Genomic DNA, 20,904 nt, shown 5'->3' with positions numbered 1-20,904 from the left:
GTGCAATAGCGGATATCTGAAGGTGAAGATGAAGGCAAATGGCAAATTAGTCTCAATCGTCGGGGGTTGCAGTGTAAGAATAAGGGAGTCGTGCTCTTGGAGAGACCTGTATATTGTGTATGGTTTTAGACCCCTTATCTCAAGGAAGGCTACACTTGCCTTACAGGGTGAAGGTTCAGTAAACTAGCAGCTGTGATGAGTGGGTTGAGGAGTATTGAGTTGATTGGGTCTATATCCTCTGGAGTTTTGAAGAATGAAAAATGACTATAACATTTGTAAGACCGTAGTTAAATGTTTGAAACATTTCCTTGATTGTAATGAAGCATCTCAGAATGTTATTTGATGTGTGTGAAGAGCTTGAATATTATCGCTTTTTGGGTGATAGCTATTTTAGAATGATTATAATGTTCTTGCAAATTCATGAATAAAGTATATTTTTAGAAAGAAAAAGAAATGATCAAATTGAACTAGATATTTTTATTTTATTCATTCAGGGGATGTGGGCGTCACTGGTTTGCCAACCCACGAGGACAGTTAAGAGTCAAGCACATTGTTGTGAGCCTGGGAACACATCTAGGCCAGACCAGATAAGGTTGGCAGATTTCCTTCCTTAAAGGACATTAACAAACCAGATGGGCTTTTACGATAATCAACAATGGTTTCATGGCCATCATTAGACTTTTAATTCCAGATATTTTTATTGTATTCAAATTCCACCATCTGCCATGGCAAGATTTGAATCCAAGTTCCTAAAGCAATACCCTGGATCTCTGAATTGCAAGTCCAGTGGCAATACTACTACACCACCATACAGGGATGCAGAGAGGCTGCTTTTCCTGGCTGGATGTCCAGAACTTTTGGGACATGATATCAAGATAAATGGTTGGAAATTTCGGACTGAGGTGATATGGATGACATGGTGGCACAGCGGTTAGTATTGGTACCTCACTGCGCCAGAGGCCAGGATTCGATTCCCGGTTTGGGTCACTGTCGGTGCGGAGTTTACATATTCTCCCTGTGTCTGCATGGGTTTCCTCTGAGTGTTCCAGTTTCCTCCCATAGTTCGGAAGAGGTGCTGGTTAGGTGAATCGGTCATGCTAAATTCACCCTCAGTGTACGCAAACAGGTGCTGGAGTGTGGCGACTAGGGGATTTTCACAGTAACTTCATTGCAATGTTAATGTGAGCCTACTTGTGACGCTAATAAACACATTTTAGGAGAAATTTCTTCTTTGAGAAGATTGTGAATCTTTGGATTTTTCTCTCCCCCAGTGGGCTATGGAATGTCACGCAATGGGTGTATTCAAATTTGGGATTGATCAGTTGTGAGGCACTGTGGGAAACACAGGAGATGAGGCGAAGGCAAGAAAGTGGAGTTCTTGTAGATGTTCATGTCGATGTAGATCTTACTGACTGATGGAGTAGGCTTCATGACTTACTCCTGCTCCTATGTTAAATTCTATACAAAGCTTACAAGATGAAAATTCCTCCAAGTTATGTACCTTTAGTGACATCTGCTATTCATTCTCTGTTAAGCATTTAGCATCTCGTAGCTCAGAAGGCATAGAACATTATTTCTTTGGTGACAGCAGATGTTTGTAGGTTGTTGTGTTAAATTACACATAGCTTCACAGCACCACTTACAACTGCAGTTCACTAAAATAAGACTGTCATGCGAATACATTAAGTTCTCCTTCACCAAAATCGAGGAGAACATCTCAGTTGAGTGATTAAGTGGAACAATGTAAAGTGTAGCTAAACTACCAGTGGAGATTGCATTCCATATGAAGTGCCTTCATGTTCATCAGCATAAAGATACTGTGAGGCTTGGAAGAGACTTTCTCTTTTCTTGTTTAGATGTCAAATGTCACCTCGGGCAAGTCATTCAGGGTAAATTCAAGTGGAGTGAGTCTGCACAGCCATGATGGACCGCGTCAATTTTCCTCAGCTCTGAGAGTTATTTATATCCTGGATGAAAGAGGCAAAATCTTCCCCAGCAATATCATCTCTGCAGATAGCCATAAAATCAATGGCAGCTCATTCAGTCATAGAACATTCCTAACTTAGTTTCGTTTTCACTCTGCACACATGTTTTTAGCCAGTTCAGTCACAGATGTGAAGAGCCACACTGCGTACAAGACAACAAAGTTTGGATAACAATTCCGTTTTTGTGAATCCAAATTTCACCGAAAGGGAAAGCTGTCCACGGAGTTACAGGGCCGGTGCCCACAGGCCCTGTAACTCTGACTCGACAACCAGTTTCTTATTCCACAATAAGTTACAATCACGTTCAGTGTCTGAGCAGAACATCATACATAGTGCGCTGAGAGATCGAGGTGAAGAATTGGGGCCCACGTTCATAGAATCGCAGAATTGCTGCAGTGCAGAAGGAGGCCATTTGGCCCATCGGGTCTGCGCCAACCACAATCCTACCCAGGGCCTATCCCCACAACCCCATGTATTTAACCTAGCTAGCCCCTTGACACTAAGGGGTAATTTAACATAAGAAATAGGAGCAGGAGTAGGCCATCCAGCCCCTCGAGCCCGCCCCGCCATTCAATAAGATCATGGCTGATCTGTCGCCGCTCAGTTCCACTTTCCCGCCCTCTCCCCATAACCCTTAATCCCCTCTCCTATCAAAAACCCATCAACCCGCGTCTTAAAAATATTTAGCGAGGCAGCCTCCACCACTTCAACGGGCAGAGAATTCCAGAGATTCACCACCCTTTGAGTGAAGAAGTTCCTCCTCAACTCCGTTCTAAACCGCCCCCCTTTTATCTTGAGGCTGTGCCCCCTAGTCCTATTGTCTTTTTTGAGCGGGAAGAGTCTCTCCACCTCTATCCTATCCATCCCATTCATCATCTTATACGTCTCAATGAGATCTCCCCTCATTCTTCTAAACTCCAACGAGTACAAGCCCAGTTTATTCAGCCTCTCGTCATAGCTCAACCCCCTCAACTCCGGTATCAGCCTAGTAAACCTCCTCTGCACTCCCTCCAAGGCCAAAATATCTTTGCGCAGGTGCGGTGCCCAAAACTGCACACAGTACTCCAGCTGCGGCCTCACCAATGCCCTATACAGCTGCAGCAAGACCTCCCTACTTTTATATTCAATCCCCCTCGCTATGAAGGCCAGCATCCCATAACACAGCCGATCCACCTAACCCGCACATCTTTGGACTGTGGGAGGAAACCAGAGAACACGGAGAAATCACACACAGACACAGGGGAAAATGTGTAAATTCCACTCAGACAATGACCCAAGCCAGGAATCAATCCCTGGTCCCTGGCACAGTGCTAACCACTGTGCCACCAGCCCATACAAATCTATAAAAGAACATAAGAGCATAAGAACTAGGAGCAGGAGTAGGCCAACTGACCCCTCGAGCCTGCTCTGCCATTCAATAAGATCACGGCTGATCTTTCTGTGGACTCAGCTCCACTTATCCACACACTCACCATAGCCCTTAATTCCTTTACTGTTCAAAAATTTATCTACCCTTGTCTTAAAAACATTCAATGAGGTAGCCTCAACTGCTTCACTGGGCAGGAATTCCACAGATTCACAACTCCTTGTGTGAAGAAGTTCCCCTTCAACTCTATCCTAAATCTGTTCCCCCTTATTTTGAGGCCATGTACCCCCGTTCTAGTTTCACCCACCAGTGGAAACAACTTCCCTGCTTCTATATCATCTATTCCCTTCATAATCTTATATGTTCCTGTAAGAGTATCTTAGACAGACCCACCCACACCCTATCCTCATAACCCAATGCACTTACCCCTATATGTCTTGGAAAATTAAGGGGCAATTTAGCATGACCAATCTATCCAATCTGTTCATCTTTGAACTGTGGGAGGAAACTGGAGCACCTGGAGGAAACCAATGCAGACACGAGGAAAAGGTGCAGGCTCCACGCAGACCGTCACTGAAGGCTGGAATTGAGTCCGGGTCCCTGGCGCTCTGAGGCAGCAGTGCTAACTACTGTGTCACACCCCACTCCCCCCCCACCACCACCTCCTCCCGCTACAGACACTTCAGGACAGCACTAAATTTGATAGAAGAATGGAAGGCAAGATGAGATCAGTCAAAACACACAGCAGCTGCTTGACATCAAACTTAAGGTTTAAATTTTCCAGGGAAAAGAAAAGACTGAGAGAGGGTCAGAAATTACACAGCTTTCAGATCATGGAAAAGAGCAGTTTGAATAGAAAATGGTGGCTGGGATTTTCCGCACCATCCCGGTGGTTTTCCAGTGGAGGTGGCTCACCGTAGGCTGGGATTTTCCAGTCCCATCGCAGTCAATGGCCGTTTGCATTGCTCGCTGACCTTGCCACTGAGAAAACAGCGGGGGTTACCTTTGGCAAGGCCGAAAGATCCCACGGGCAGGATGGATCGGAAAATTCCGCCCGGAGTGACGAATTTTGATGAAGTGAGAAAATGTGAAGAAGGAGAAAGTGAGGTGAATGTAGAGGACAATGGTGGTAATATTGATGAAGGAGAGAGGACAATACCAACCTCAAACCCTTTTGCATTGTCTCCCAGACCTTCCACAATCCCGGAGCACTCGAAACCAGGAACCAGCGGTGTCTTTGGTGGGTTCTCTATATTGCCTTGCCGAACCATCAAGTCTATGAAATTCAAGCCACTGGAAAAAAGAAATGACCAAGTCAGAAGTGCAGCAATTGTCCAAATATGGATCTCCTGTAGACAGAAAAGAAAGTCGTATATGTAAGTTTAAGTGGTTTGATTAAGTTAGGTGACATAGTAAACGGTATGGTTGCAACAAAAAGCTTCCAGTGGGACAGCGATTACATTAGTGCAAAACTAACTAGTGTTAGGGTTGGGGGGACTAGCTAGGGTAAATGAATGGGGTTATGAGGATAGAGCCTCGTTGGGATTGCGCTTGATGCAGACTCGATGGGCTGAATGGCCTCCTTCTGCACTGTAGGATTCTCTGATTTTATGAAAACTGATAATCCCTGGCGAAGGAACAAGAAAATGTAAGTGAGGGTGAGAGAATAGTTTGGTGAATTATTTTAAGTAATATGATTTATTCTTTTGCGTAGGAAGGATGTGATTGCACTACAGAGAGTGCAGAGGAGATTCACCCTGAGGCTGGCTGGGCTGGAGTGCTTCAGCTATAAAGAGAGGCTGGCTAGGCTGAGGTTGTTCTTCTAAGAGGAAAAGTGACTGAGGTGGAGCTGACTGAGGTGTACAAAACTATAAGGGACAGAGATGGAGTAGATAGAAGAGAATTTTCCGGTTCGTGGAGGGGTCAATAACCAGGGGGCATAGGTTTAAGATAAGGAGCAGGAGACTTAGAGAGGATTTGAGGAAAAACATTCTCACCCAGAGAGTGATGGGAATCTGGAACTCACTGCCTGAAAGGGCAGTAGAGGCAGGAACCCTTACAACATTTAAGAAGCACTTAGGTGAGCATCTGAAATGCCATAGCATACAAGATTACGGACCAAGTGCTGGAAAATGAGATCAGAATAGATAGGTGCTTGATGGCCGGTGCAGACGCGATGGGCCGAAGGGCCTCTTTTTGTGCTGTAAGACTCTATGGCCAGAATTTTACCATCACGCCCACACTGGAATTGGGTGAGGCTCACAGAATGGCATTCTTACCAGCCTTGGATGGGCGAGGTGGTAAAACTCTGGCAAATGACTAATTGACACAAGAACATCAATTAGTCTCAGCCAGTGATTAATTGATTCAAAGCAATTCCTCTCACTGCAACAGAACTATCAACCCCCTCCTTTGCAAGGCAGGGGTATTGAGTACAAGACACTTATAAGATAATATCACTAACAGTAACTTCTCTTGACAATTTCAGACAAGCCTTTTCAATTAGACCCCCTACTCTATAATTCACGTGAGATAGCCATTATTCTCTGTGTGCTTGCATTCCAGTCTAAATATACTATCTCATAAATAATGAAGTGCATTAACAGTACCCAAGGAAATAAAGTATAAGTTTCTGAGTGTTTTGTTTCTAGTTGTTTGATGAGCCTGGTAGCCTGTTTTTAATGCAGACAAAGATGCAGTGTCATCTCTAACAGTTGTAATGTAATTAAGATTGCCTTCCTGCTGAAGCAGTCAATTCCCTCCACTGCTTTGCTCGACTATCCATTATCACTACAGGGAGCATTTACAATTGGAAATTCCTCTGCACAATTCCACAAAATGTGAGTTACACAAACCATTTGCTTGCAGCCTTTAGGAAGTTCTTCCCTAGTCGTAATGCATGACCCTGTAATGCAAGCAATGTCTTCAAGACAGAGAATTGCGTCCTGAAATAGATGACAAATACTAACAGGAGGAGATTTAGGGAGATGATCTCCAACAGTCCATGCGATAGGCCTTGAGATAGCTTTTGAAGGTAGATAGAGAGACAGATAGATAGATTGAAAGATAGACAGACAGACAAACTGACCGATGACCGACCGACAGACAGGCTTACAGACAGGTAGATAGATAGATAGATAGATAGATAGATAGATAGATAGATAGATAGATAGATAGATAGATAGATAGATAGAAAAAAAAGAAACAAACAAACAAACAAAGACAGGGAAAGACAGAAGGAAGGGAAGGGGGGAGAGGGAGTGTGAGAGGGAGGGAGGGAGTAAGGAAAGGAGGGAGGGAGGAAGGAAGGAAGAATGGAAGGGAGAAGAAGGAAGGGAGGAAAGAAGGAAGGAAGGAAGGAAGAGGTTTTGTATGGTAGATAATAAGAAAATATTTTCTCTGGGAGGAGGAGTCCAGAACAAGGAGGCAAAGTCAGAGCCAGACCATTGCAGAATTGCAATGAGGTAGCATTGTGCTCACATCAAGAGATCATGGGGATCTAGAAGTCTTTTACTCAAACCTCTGTGTATCCTTCCAGGATTGGGGTCAACAGGTTTTTCTTTGGTAAGGATATCCAAGGAATATTGTGCAAGGGCAGATCAATGGAGTTCAGGTGCAGAACAGTCATAACCTGACTGAAAAGGGGAACAGGATGGTGGGGTTGAACTGGTCAATTCCTGTTTCTGCTTGTATAACGAGGCAATAGGCTTCAAAAACAGAATTCCATTCTATTGAGAAATAAGGGCTAAAGATACTGACTCCAATGATGAAGTGAAGGGAGCAGGAGATGTAAAGATCATGGTCAGAGCGAAAGGGGTGAGAGGTACAAGACACAAGCATTACCATACGGTTCATTAGAATGCTCTGCTGTCAAGTTCTTTAGCTACAACATGGAAGCACATTCAGTGGGATAAGGTTCCACAAATAAACTGGATCCTCACATTCAAAGTTCCACTGCTTCTTTTATACTTGGAGTGAATTTGGAAATAGATGATGACAGCAGAATAATTATGCATGAATGTGGACTGAGAGATTGGCCCTCCCAGCAGAAGGGAAGTAGAGATATAAGTCCATGTCTTACACTTGCTAACAGCCAACACTTTGCTCAAAGCAGGCAAGACAATAAACCAGCTTGAGCAGTAAAATGGCAATCTGCTGAGAAAGAGCCATCAATGGAATGGGTTCAGGGCAAAATGGTGCAAATCGGAGTGAATTCCAAGGATCATTCATGAGTCGCACTCAATAGTTGGCAGTTGGATTTCCACAAAGCGGCCCATAATTCAGTCGTTATTTAGTGACACTGATGAGAGAATGAGGACAACATTATTGTCTGTTGTTGGAATGGTGCAAAAGGACCCACCGTGCTTCTCATTTTTCCTACGGTTAGTCGGTTTCCACAGAAACCCTTCACCATATTTAAAGCTGTCCAAAAAAAAAACGATTGACAATTCCAACTAAGTGTTTTTTTTCTGTGTGCCTGACATAAAGTGCAGCCTGTCTCTCCAGAAACATGTTCTACTTCCTGAAAGCCCAAAGCAATTAACTACAACTTAGACAAGAGCCGAGTCCTAATGGCCCCCAAGTGTGTATTGTTATATTGCTGGAATGAGTTGGCAATAAAGTGTAGAGGCAGCAAGGATGGAGCAAAGGCAATGTTTGTGTAGCCAGGACCACTCAATATTGAGACACAGGCTACTACTGTGCCAAGTTTCACTTTATTTGTTCATGGGAGAAATCCTCATTTGCAGTAACAGGGCGAATTTTCCAGGCTCCATCCATGAGCTGGACTGACATCATGGAGTGCTTCGGATTGTTTTGCTCAGATGTCAGATTATCAAAGTCCACTTCAGGGGTTCGGCCAGATTTCTCACTCCCATTCTCAAAGTATATCACCTCGAACTCAACCCAACCATAAAATGACTCCACCAATCCCACATTTCGAATGAGAATCTGTTACTCTCATTACACACAGTGAAGGTCTGTAAAATAATGAGGGGCACAGATCAGCTAGATAGTCAATATCTTTTCCCAAAGGTAGGGGAGTCTGAAATTAAAGGGCATAGGTTTACAGTGAGAGGGGAGAGATACAAAAGGGTCCATGGATGCAATATTTTCACTCAGAGGGTGGTGAGTGTCTGGAGCGAGCTACCAGGGACAATAATACAAGCGGGTACAATCTTGTCTTTTAAAAAGCATTTAGACAGTTAAATAGCTGAGATGGTATAGAGGGATATGGGCCAAATACAGGCAACTGGGACTAGCTTGGTGGTAAAAACTGGGTGGTATGGATAAGTTGGGCCAAAGGGCCTGTTTCCATGCTGCAAACCTGTATCTTTCTATGAAGGAACTAGCTGTATATCTAGAGGATTAGAATGCAAGATGAAAGACATTATGTACAGCTATTCATGATCTTTCTTTCATAGGACATGGGCATTGTTGGCAGGGCCAGCATTGGTTGCCATTGTAAGGCTTTTTAATTAAGACTCATTGCAGTTGCTCTGGATTCAGATGTAGGTCAGACCAGATAAGGATGCAGATTTCCCTCCCCATATGAACCAGGTGGATTTTTTCAACAATGGATGATAGTTGTAATGACCATTATTGGGACTTGTCTTCAATTCCAGACTTAATGAAGAATGAATGAATTAAATAGAATCCCAGTCCATCATGTCTGCACTGACCCTCCTAAAGAGCACCATACCTAATTAGACCTGCGCATTGATCAAGGTCAATCTACCTTATCTACACATCTTTGGAGTGTGGGAGAAAACTGGAGCACTCAGGGGAAATTCATGCATACACGGGGAGAATATGCAAACTCCACACAGTCACCCAAGGCCAAATGGAACCCAGATCCCAAATTCAATTAATTCAATTAAAATTCATTGAATTTAAATTTCACCAGCTGCCACAGTGGGATTTGAAACCTGTCCCCAGAACGCTGGGCAATGGATTACTAGTCCAGTGATGTCATCATTATGCCACTGCCACCCCCTCCACCCCCCCCCCCCCCCACCCTGACCACAATGAACAGTTCTGGGAAGAGTATAATGGCTTGGAGGGAGTGTGGCGTATATTAACCCAGACACCAAGGGTTACATTATGCAGAGATCACACAATTTATGTTAATGTTCTCTGGAATTTGGCTCGTTAAAGGATGATTTGGTTAGGGGTTTCAAGTAATTAGGAAAACTAATATATAATGTCTTTATTTATTGTGAGAGGAATTGGATAAAGTAGAAAAATTATCCTTCAGTTGTCCTTGGCAAGAGGGAGAACTAAGATATTAACTAAAATCTATCTCTGCTGGTTGGTGAGTGTGGAACTAGCCCAGCCTAAAATAAAATGAGTCAGACCCCTGAAGTGTAAAGTTAAGAAATACTACTACACACAAAAGGTGGGAAAGGCTTAGAAATCTTGCCTGTAAATTGCAACCAATGTTCAGCCAAGAGTTATTTTGAAATCTGAGGCTGATAAACTTAAACTTTATTTATTATTGTCATTAAGTAGGCTTACATTAATTGCAATAAAGTTACTGTGAAAATCCCCTAGTCATCACACTCCGGTGCCTGTTTGGGTAAACTGAGGGAGAATTTAGCATGGCCAATGTACCTAACCAGCACGTTTTTTGGACTGTGGGAGGAAACCAGACCATCCAGAGGAAACCCACACAGACACAGGGAGAATGTACAAACTCCACACAGACAGTGACCCAAACCGGGAATCAAACCCGGGTCCCTGGTGCTGTGAAGCAGCAGTGCTAACCACCATGCCACCCCTAAATTTCTATTCAAGGAAACGGAACAAAAACAGGTATATGGGGGAAGGGGGCACTTTCCTGCCCCACCTCCCACTGGAATCATAGCAGGCAAGGAGACATGGACCATCTGTTGACCTTGGGCGGGAGAATCCGATTTTGGGGACAAGTGTGGCCAGAAAATTCCATGCATGGAGTTATGTTGCAGATTAGCCATCACCTTAATGAACGGTGGGACGGGCCTCCATTCAATGGAAAGACCGTTCTAGCCTAATTTCATATTGCCTTCCCTTCGAAAATCCGAAAGCTAGCCTTGCTTGTTTCCTGGTTACAATTAGAACAACTGCCATTGACAGGCATCTTGTCTGCAAGCTCAGCTAGTTTTAAGGCTTTCTGTTGATCCTGTAAAACATGTTTCCATTATTTATTGTGTCAGGTCTACCTACCACAACAAATAAGATGTCCTAAGGTTAAGTGTGAAAGGAATCTAATTTTTAAAGTGGTGGATTGAATCACGTACGGGTATTGCCACATGCATTTTTCAATGAATCAATGATGCTCGGATCTGGTTGGCAGGGCAGATATCATTAAAATGCTAACATCTGGAGCCAAACTGCTTATTAATGTATGAATTGAATTGCAGAATGCTGGAAATACACAACAGGCCCTGCACCAGCTGTTAGAAGGAAAGGTCACCATTTTAAATGTAAGCTTCTTGTCAAAATCAGAATTCAGCTGAACACAGGTCTGACAGCGTCTACAGAGAGACCAACGTGAAACTTTAGTCTTTAATGCAACAAAATGTCTCCATGGGAATAGAAAAGAAAATAGGAAGGCAGGCACCAAGTTGTGTCAGGAGAAGGGTTAGAGGGAGGTGACTGAAGGCAAAATCTAAGAAACAGGTATTTTTTTAATGAGGCTTTTGAAGTGGGTTGGGTTGGGAGGGAGAATAAGATAATAAGGGGAGGGATTGAGGAAGGTTGTTCCACATGCTTTGGGTGGAAATGCGAAAAGAATTTTCCACCAAAGGTGTGACAGAGGAGGGAGAGGTTGCAAAGCAGGTGCGGGTTACCGGGGATGAAGGGGTCATGTTCAGACTAAGTGTCCATTGATACCAACAAGTCCAGGGAGGTTCAAGATGGAGCTACAGTCAGAGAGAATGAGAGTCAGAATTGGCATTAGAACGAAGAGAAGATCGATGGGAATGCGGTGTCGGGAACAGAACCTGAGGAGAGAGTATCCTCAAAGCTGTCAGCAGCACTGGGACTGTAATTACTTCAATCAGGCCATTGAGGCTAGCCTTTTGGACTCTGAAGTCCGTGATTAAGGAGGTGGGCCAATCAGGGAGTCTCTTCCTTGGATTTAACCAGGACAGTCAGTTCCTCTGGCACTCCCGAAGGTAGACTGCTGACTGATAGCACTCCATGTACTGCCGTTGGAATTGTAAATAAAAGGATTTTGGTGAAGGGACTTCTGCTTCTGAAGACATATTACATACAGGGCCTAATGAGGGTCAATGTGTGGCAAAGATCTGTTTCGGTACTTGATTAAACAGGATGGTTCTGATGAAACTGATAAGGGTAGTAAAAGTTTAAATTATTATTAAACTGGAAAGGGGGCAAAAAAGATTTACAAGGATGTAACCGGGACTGGAAGATTTGAACTATAAGGAGAGGCTGGGGCTTTTTTCCTTGGAGCATAGGAGAATGAGGGGTGACCTTATAAAGGTTTATACAGTCATAAGGAGCATTGATAAGATAAATGGCCAAGGTCTTTTCCCCGGGATAAAGGAATCTAAAACTAGAGGGCATAGGTTTAAGGTGAGAGGGGGAACATTTAAAAAGGCCTTAGCGGCAACTTTTCACACAGAGGGGGTGGGTATGAAATGAACTGCCAGAAGGAGCATAGAAGAATGAGGGGAGGTTTGATAGAGGTGTATAAGATTTTGATGGATATAGATAGAGTGAATGCAAGCAGGCTTTTTCCACTGAGGCTAGGTGAGAAAAAAACCAGAGGGCATGGGTTAAGGGTTAAAGGAGAAAAGTTTAAAGGGAATATTAGGAGGGGCTTCTTCACACAGAGGGTGGTGGGAGTGTGGAATGAGCTGCCGGATAAAGTGGTAAATGCGGGGTCACTTTTAACATTTAAGAAAATCTTGGACGGGTTCATGGATGAGAGGGGTGTGGAGGGATATGGTCCAAGTGCAGGTCAGTGGGACTAGGCAAAAAATAGTTCGGCACAGACAAGAAGGGCCAAAAGGCTTGTTTCTGAGCTGTAAATTTTCTATGGTTCTAAGGGGTGGGGGAGGCGGATACAATTACAACATTTAAAATACATTTGTACAGGAACATGGATGGGAAAGGTTTATACAGATGTGGGCCAAATGCAGGCAAATGGGACTAGATAAGGGACCTCGGGGTCCTTGTGCATGAGTCGCAAAAACCCAGCCTGCAGGTGCAGCAGGTGGTCAGGAAGGCGAATGGGATGCTGGCCTTCATAGCGAGGGGGATTGAATATAAAAGTAGGGAGGTCTTGCTGCAGCTGTATAGGGCATTGGTGAGGCCGCAGCTGGAGTACTGTGTGCAGTTTTGGGCGCCGCACCTGCGCAAGGATATTTTGGCCTTGGAGGGAGTGCAGAGGAGGTTTACTAGGCTGATACCGGAGTTGAGGGGGTTGAGCTATGAGGAGAGGCTGAATAAACTAGGCTTGTACTCGTTAGAGTTTAGAAGAATGAGGGGAGATCTCATTGAGACGTATAAGATGATGAATGGGATGGATAGGATAGAGGTGGAAAGACTCTTCCCGCTCAAAAAAGACAGTAGGACTAGGGGGCACAGCCTCAAGATAAAGGGGGGGCGGTTCAGAACGGAGTTGAGGAGGAACTTCTTCACTCAAAGGGTGGTGAATCTCTGGAATTCTCTGCCCGTTGAAATGGTGGAGGCTGCCTCGCTAAATATTTTTAAGAAGCGGGTTGATGGGTTTTTGATAAGAGAAGGGATTAAGGGTTATGGGGAGAGGGCGGGAAAGTGGAACTGAGCCACGACAGATCAGCCATGATCTTATTGAATGGCGGGGCAGGCTCGAAGGGCCAGATGGCCTACTCCTGCTCCTATTTCTTATGTTCTTATGTTCTTATGTTCTTATAAGTTTAGCAAATGTGGTCAGCATGGATAAGTTGGGTCAAAAGGCTTGTTTCCCTGCTGTATATCTATCTCTATGGCTCTATAACTCTAAATTCTCTCCACCAGAAATGACGGATGTTGAGTCCATTTAAAGTGTTAAAGCTACTTTTTTTAAATAAGAAAAAACTGCATTGACACACAACCTTTCACATTTAATGGACGTCTCAAAGAATTATACAGCCAATGAAGAATTTTTAAGTGTGGTCAGTGTCAGAAACACAGCAGCCAATTTGCACACAGGAGAATCACTCAAATGATGAGCAGGTCCTGTGTTTTAAATGGTATTGGCTGGGGAGCCAGGACATCAGGCCCGATTCCCCTACCCTGCTTCGAAAAACTGTCATGTGATCGTGTTCAGTCTCCAAGGAGGACAGGCTGCCTCGTTTAACTGAAAGACGACACCTCTGACATAACAGCTGTCCCTCAGTACTGCTTTCTGTGTCCAGCCCCTTTTGAAGAAGGGTCATAGTCTACTCGAAACGCTAACTCTGTTTCTCTCTCTACAGACGCTGGCAGGCCAGCAGAGAATTTTCAGCACTTTCTGTTCTCATTTCGGGTTTTCAGCAGTATTTTGTTTTTATTCCCCTCTTGTTTGTTCCTTGCATCCTGCAAGGCAAATGACAGCTCTCCACATGGCCTAGATTAGCCCTACAACAGGTAGGAACATGTGCAACCTTCTGTTCTATTTTACATGGCATCAGAACTCCACTGGATTGTGATATTAAAACTTCAAGATTTTGTCCCTTCCCTTTACTTTACAGTACCTAACTGAGTTTGTGCTTCTCATGCAATTAGATTTAGAATTCCTTCCTTAAACTTTTCCCACCCCTCTCCTTCAAACCTATCTCTTTGACCAAGCTCTTGATCATCGAACCTCATACCCCCCTTGTATGGTTCAGTGTCAAATTCTGTTTGACAAGTTTGAAGTTTATTTAGTAATGACACAAGCAAGCTTACATTAACACTGCAATGAAGTTTCCATGAAAATCCCTCAGTCGCCACACTCCAGGACATGGAGGGAGAGTTTAGCACGGCAATGCACCTCATCGGCCTGTCTTTCGGATTGTGGGAGGAAACCAGAGCACCTGGAGGAAACCCACGCAGACACGGAGAGAGTGTGCAGACCCCACGTAGACAATGACCCAAGCTGGGAATTGAACCCAGGTTCCTGGCGCTGTGAGGCAGCAGTGCCAACAAGGTTCCTCTGAAGCAATAAGGGACATTCTTTGCCGTTAAAGGTGCTATATAAATGCAAGATGTTGTTGTTGCCATTGCGTGGCTATGCAGTTTAATGATGGGTACAATGAGACATGGGAATGTGGAATTCTGTCCTGTAAAAACTGTTGAGTCTAAAACTCAATTGAAGATGTTAAAACTGATAGTTGTATTCACTAAAGGTATGAGGGAATATGGAACTAAAAGGGATAGGTGGAGTTCCAGTGCAGAATAGCTATACCAACTGAATGATGGGATCGGCTTGTGGGGCGAGAGGCCTAAATGTGACTCTAATGTTTCTGTAAAAAGGGCACTGGGGTGAGCTGTATGATTCCATAAAAGAATCACAGATTGCAGTGAGCGGTGTCTTAAATTATAGCTTGGCCATTCAGGAATAAAATCAGGAAACATAGACACATTGAAAATATGTTTCTTTGACCCTTTTGACCCTGCTCCACCATTCATCATGATCATGGCTCATCATCAAATTCAATATCCTGATCCCACTTTCCCCACCATATCCCTTGGTCCCTTTAGCCCCAAGAGCTATATCTAATTTCGTCTTGAAATCATATCATGTTTTTGCTTCAATTACATTCTGTGGTAGTGAATTCTGCACATTTTGCTACTTGCTGGGTGAAGAAATTTCTCCTCACCTCAGCCTTAAAAGGTTTACCCCTTGTCCTCAAACTGTGACCCCTACTTTCTTTGCAAATGGACAATAAAAATCTGGAACCCTCTTTCCCAAAATGGTTGTGGACCTTTCGAGACTCCCAAACAGGTCGATTTTGCTTTGCTAATGTTATCAAAGGATAAAGCAAGGTGAGTAACGGGAGATGAGATAAAGAGCAGTCATGATCTAATTGAATGCAGAACAAATTCGAGGGGCTGAATGGCTTCCTCCTCTACTTATGTTCTTTCTTGACTTGCTGTAGCTCCATACTTGCACTCTACTGCAGCCAGCCCTGACTGCGTGTATTACAGTCACAGATAGGAAAGAATCAACCTGTCACTACAGGTAAAACCATTTATCAATGTAGAAGCCCACGGAATAGAGTCCATTTATTTTTAAACTGCTGTTTGTCAGACTGAATACAATGATTAAAATGTAATAATATTACTCCTTTAAGAACAAAATACGGTACTTAGATCGTGCAACTGTCTATTCCCTTTGCTCCAGTAATGGTGTCTCCTGCCCTCAGGCTAATCCATTATGGGAACAATTTCAACAAGCAACGGGAAAGGCGCAGGGTAGATTCAATCAGATGGGTTATCACATTACAGCTAGAAAGAGAAATGAAAGTTGTTTTTTGTTGGCATTGAAAGGGTTAAGAGATAACCTGAGGTAAGAGGTCTGCAAAACTGATTGTAATAGATTAATTCTACTAGTCAGAATAATGGTACGGGGAATGTCTGATAATCACAAGAATAAAGGAATGAATTTCTTAAAACAGAGGATGGTTCAGATCTCTTGCCCCTGCCTCCATTCATTTGCTGTATTCTTCAGCTATGTCTTTGTTATCCCTAGACTTGTTTTGTTGCATCCTTGGCTGGTTTCCTTCATTCTACCCTCTGTAAATCTGAGATTGTCCATGCCTGAACTCACAGCAAGTCCCACTCCCTATCACCCCTGCGCTCACTGACCTAACCGGCTCCCAGTCAAACAACATCTTGGTTTTACAATTCTTATCCCGGTTTTCAAAGCCACCAAGTGCTCTTGCTATCACTGTGATCGCCTCCTGCTTCACAGCTCTTTGAAAACTCTCCGGAGACGGATTGTCCAGCCTCACTGGCAGCTGGGATTCTCCAGTCCTGCTGCAGTGAATGGAGATTTGGTTTGGTACCGAATTCCCCATTCTCACTGGCAGCGGGGGTGGGGCGTGAGCGACTGGAGAATTTGGTGTTTGCAATTGATCCCCAATTTAAATCACTCAAATGGCTGCAGTTCAGCTGCCAAGGCCCTAAGTTCTGGAAATCCTCCCTGAACCTCTCCACTTCTCTATACAACACCAGCCTCTTTAACCTTCCTCTCCGCCTCCCTCTCCAACACCAACCTTCTTTACCTCCCTCGCCATCTCCCTCTCCAACACCAACCTTCTTAACCTCCCTCGCCATCTCCCTCTCCAACACCAACCTTCTTAACCTCCCTCGCCATCTCCCTCTCCAACACCAACCTTCTTAACCTCCCTTGCCATCTCCCTCTCCAACACCAACCTTCTTAACCTCCCTCGCCATCTCCCTCTCCAACACCAGACTCCTTAAAACCTGCCTCTTTGACCAAGTTTTTGGTCCCCAGTTAGTGTCCTGGGGCACAGGCTACATGGAAGTTATATGAAATGTCTGGTAGATATCAGCTTTACAGCAACTTTTGATCTTACTGGTGTCGAAAGGTCATATCTAGTGTGCTTATTTAGTTCCCTAAGTGATTAATAGCAGCGTAAAAGATGCATTTCCAGTTGTATCAATGGCTGATTGGGCAAGCTGTATCTGAAGTTTGGCAAATTTCATCCATCCCATCCTTACAGCAAATCAGAATCAAACATTCCACAAACACAGAATCCCAACAGTGCAGGAGGTGGCTATTTTCCCATCGAGTCTGTACTGACTCTTTGATAGAGCATCTAACCCAGGCCCACCACCCCCCCACCTTATCCCCATGACCCCCACACACCTATCCCACTAATCTCCCAAATCTACATACTTTTGGACACTAACGGGCAATTTACTCTGGCCAATCCTCCAAACCTGCACATCATCATCACAGGCACTCTGCATCTTGCAAGCGAAAAGACTCAAATATCCCCTCACTCCCCCTGCATTCCCCCCTCACTGCCCATCCCCCAATCACCCCTCATCCTCCAATCCCCCCTCACTCCCCAGAACGCCCCTCACCCCCAATCCCCCCTCATCCCCCAATCGCCCTCACTCCTCAATCACCCTTCACCCAACCCCCAATTCCCCCTCGCTCCCCAATCCCCCCTCACTCCCCAATCCCCCCTCACTCAACAATCCGGCCCTCATTCCCCCATCCCCCAATCCCCCCTCACTCCCCATCCCCCCCACTCCCCAATCTCCCTCACTCCCTAATACCCCCACCCTCAATTCCTCACTCTACAATCCCTCCTCACTCCCCAATCGCCCCTCATTCCCCATCCCCCCACTTCCCAATCCCCCCAATTCCCCCTCACCCCCAATCCTCCCTCACTCCCCCAATCCCTCCTCTCTCCCCAGTCCCCCCCCCGCCCGTTCACTTCCCAATCCCCTCCTTACTCCCTAATTCCCCTCAATCCCCTTCTCAGTCTCCAATCCCCCCTTACTCCCCAATCCCCCCCTCACTCTCCAGTCCCCCTCACTCCCCAATACCACCCCCTCCAACCCCCCAGTCACTCCCCAGTCTCTCCCTGCACACCGCAGCGCTACTCCTAGTTCAAAGCACAGGGAGGGGATGAATCACTTTAGCCTTCAGTTGTCAGTGCAGCTTCATTCATTCGCTCGTTATCTCCCTCCCCTGTCCCGGTTTCCCGGCTGCTTCTCAAACTGTTGCAACAGGTACCCCTCACTCTCAGAGCAAATACAGTATCCTATTCACTGGCCATCGGGATACCACGGGCGGATCTCCCATCAAGTGAACCCGCAACGGTGGGGTAAGCAAGCCAGACCTTGCAGATCCGAATCGAATCCGATGTCATTAGTACAGTCCAGCGGCGTGAAGCCACCAAGTCTAGACTGATCTTCCCTCTCTCTCTCTCTGTCCCACCCTGTTTGTCCCCAGCGGGGCTGAATGATGTGTCAGCGTCCAGGGCTGAAATTCCTGACGCGGGATTGATCCGGGATCTGAATTAATAAATCCATTAGTCATCAAAGGCGGATCACAAAAATAAAACACAGCGCAAAAGAGAGAGAGGGAGAGAGAAAACCACGTCCACTAACTAGAGGGAAAAATGTACAGCAGCAAATGAGATAATTAGAAACTCGATAGTATTTCCTATTAAGAAGAGGGCACCGTAAATAAAATGCCTTCTGTAGAAAATTACATCCTTCTACAAGTGGACCGAGCCTGTAAAATATTTACTATAATTTATCCCGCAGACTTTTAATTATTTTATATGCAAACAATGTACACATTTATCACAGAGAATACAGATGGTAAATGTATAGGATGCTGGTTGTCTATATGCGCATATACAATATTGGATTGCATAGAATAGTGACTGCCTGTAAGTGCATCTAATGCAACTTTTCATTAATATACCGAGAGTGGTAGATACGAACATCGCATTGCTGTATTATGCAGCAGATAGAAACATTGATGATGGGTGTTAAACACGGTGAAAAATGTATACGATGGACATATACAATATTATGTTATATAAGCTGTCTATAAGTGCAGTTGTTTGGGTTGTCGGCTGCCTTTCTGTAAGCTCAGACAGTGTTCAGATGACAAATGTGTAGGATGTTTGTTGTCTATGAGCTCAGAGAATACAGATGTTAAATTGAAAAGGATGCCGACTTTCTACAAGCGCTCACACAGATGTAGATGGTCAGTACTCCGGATACTGGGCTGCCCTTTATTAACACATACACAGTATTTAAAAGGTAAATGTATATGATGCAGGCTGAATATAAGCACAGAATATGGATGAATGTATAGGACGTTAGCTTCCTATAAGCATGTAGATGGTCAATGTGGAACATGCTACTGTCTATAAGCATGCGCATGGTATACAGCTGGCCAGTGAATAGGATACTGCTTGTATATATACTGACTGCTTGTATATATACTAACACAATATATAGATGTTTTATATTTAGGATATTAGCCGCCTCTGGATAGCGCCTGTCTATAGACACAGACAGTAGATGGATAGTGGATGCATAGAATGCTTACTGTCTATGTGCATGTATGCAACAAATGGACATTAAATCTATAGGATAATGGCTGTGTATAAGCACAATAATATATCGGTGGCTATTATATAGGGTGCTGACTGTCGATATACAGGGATATAATATTGAATTTTATGGGAAAGTGGCTGTCTATAAATATACAGGACACAGATGGGAAATGTATAGGATACAAACTGTTTAAGTATACAGATGTTAATGTACATGATGCTGGCTGTCTATTTGCAGATACGCAATATTAAATTGTGTAGAACAATGACTATTGGCACACAAAATATTCAGTCTGTAAATGTGTAGGATGCTGGCTGTCCATGTGCACGTGTACAATATTAAATGGAATAGAATAGTGGCTGTGAGCACACACACTTATACAGATGGTAAATGTTTAGGATGCTGGCTGTCTATATGTACATATACAATATTGAATTGTATTGAATATTGCTGTCTATAGTACACACATTATATGGATAGTAAATGTGTAGGATGTTGGCTGGACACACAGTATGTGGGTACTAAATCTATGGGATGCTGCCTGTCTATAGGATGAAGTTATTGCAGATGAGTGTGAAAGCTGCTACTTAACCAGGCCTTGACTCGGATTTTCACCTCCCCCTCCTGGGGTTCGGGCATCGCTTTCTTCGCCACCCTGAGTTTGTTTAAACCCCCAAATCCGGAGAGGAGGACGGCTCGGATCTCCTTGGTGTCCCCCAGCGCACTGCCGCGCTCCCTGGCCGCATCTTTCTCGATCATATGCTCCGTCTCCTCGCTCTTATCCACCCCGTCGTTAGCCATGGGGGACAGGGATGCTGGAGCTTGTCTGGCTGATGAGAAGTGCTGGGTTGGGAGGACACTCTCTCTATCTGTCTCTCTCTATCTGTCTCTCCAGCAGACAGTGCCAGTCCACACTGCCAGACCTCAGCTGCAAATCAGCCCAAGCCACAGCGCTGGCGCAGACAGCCAGACTTGTCGTATTGCAGCGAATATAACACGCGGGGATGGGATGGAGGGCATGTGCTCACCTCTCTTACAAAGTTTAAGACACAGGGATGTGTACTTAATATCTCCCAATTACTGCGTCGCAAAATTAATTTTAAATTAAAAAAGTACTGAAAATTGTATAATTCTGGGATGAAAATCGAAATTGGTTTTAATTCGAAAACACATCTTTGAAATTCAGAAGGGCGATGATTCCCAGATTTACAGTGGTGACCGCAGAAACCCCACGATGCAGAAGGCGGCCATTCGGCCCATCAAGTCTGCACCCACCACAATCCCACCTCAGCCCCTATCCCTACACAGTTACTCCGGTGATCCCTCTAACCTGCACATCCCGGGACACTAAGGGGCAATTTAACATGCCAATCAATCTAACCCGCGCATCTTCGGATTGTGGGAGGAAACCAGAAGCACCCGGAGGAAACCCATGCAGGCACGGGGAGAATGTGCAAACTCCGCACAGACAGTGGCCCAAGCCGGGAATCGAACCCAGGTCCC

The 20,904-nt window shown here is 44.6% G+C and overlaps 1 protein-coding gene across 1 annotated transcript in view; it reads right to left on the bottom strand.

Annotated features, from left to right (window-relative positions):
• LOC145342498 (putative NADPH-dependent quinone oxidoreductase VAT1L) overlaps positions 1–20,334 on the bottom strand; it is a 148,485-nt gene extending 128,151 nt beyond the window's left edge. Inside the window, exons 1-2 of the mRNA XM_080188062.1 lie at positions 19,994–20,334; positions 4,515–4,644 (exon numbers count right to left, since the gene is read on the bottom strand). Of these exons, the coding sequence (XP_080044188.1) occupies positions 4,515–4,644; positions 19,994–20,202 (339 nt within the window). The 5' untranslated portion in view covers positions 20,203–20,334. The remainder of the gene's footprint in view (positions 1–4,514; positions 4,645–19,993) is intronic.
• Positions 20,335–20,904: the final 570 nt, after the last annotated feature.

This window comes from Carcharhinus amblyrhynchos, chromosome 4 (genome assembly GCF_965287045.1).
Source record: "Carcharhinus amblyrhynchos chromosome 4, sCarAmb.v2.hapA, whole genome shotgun sequence".
In the NCBI taxonomy this organism is placed as follows: domain Eukaryota; kingdom Metazoa; phylum Chordata; class Chondrichthyes; order Carcharhiniformes; family Carcharhinidae; genus Carcharhinus; species Carcharhinus amblyrhynchos.
This window is presented reverse-complemented; position numbering and strand designations above follow the sequence as displayed.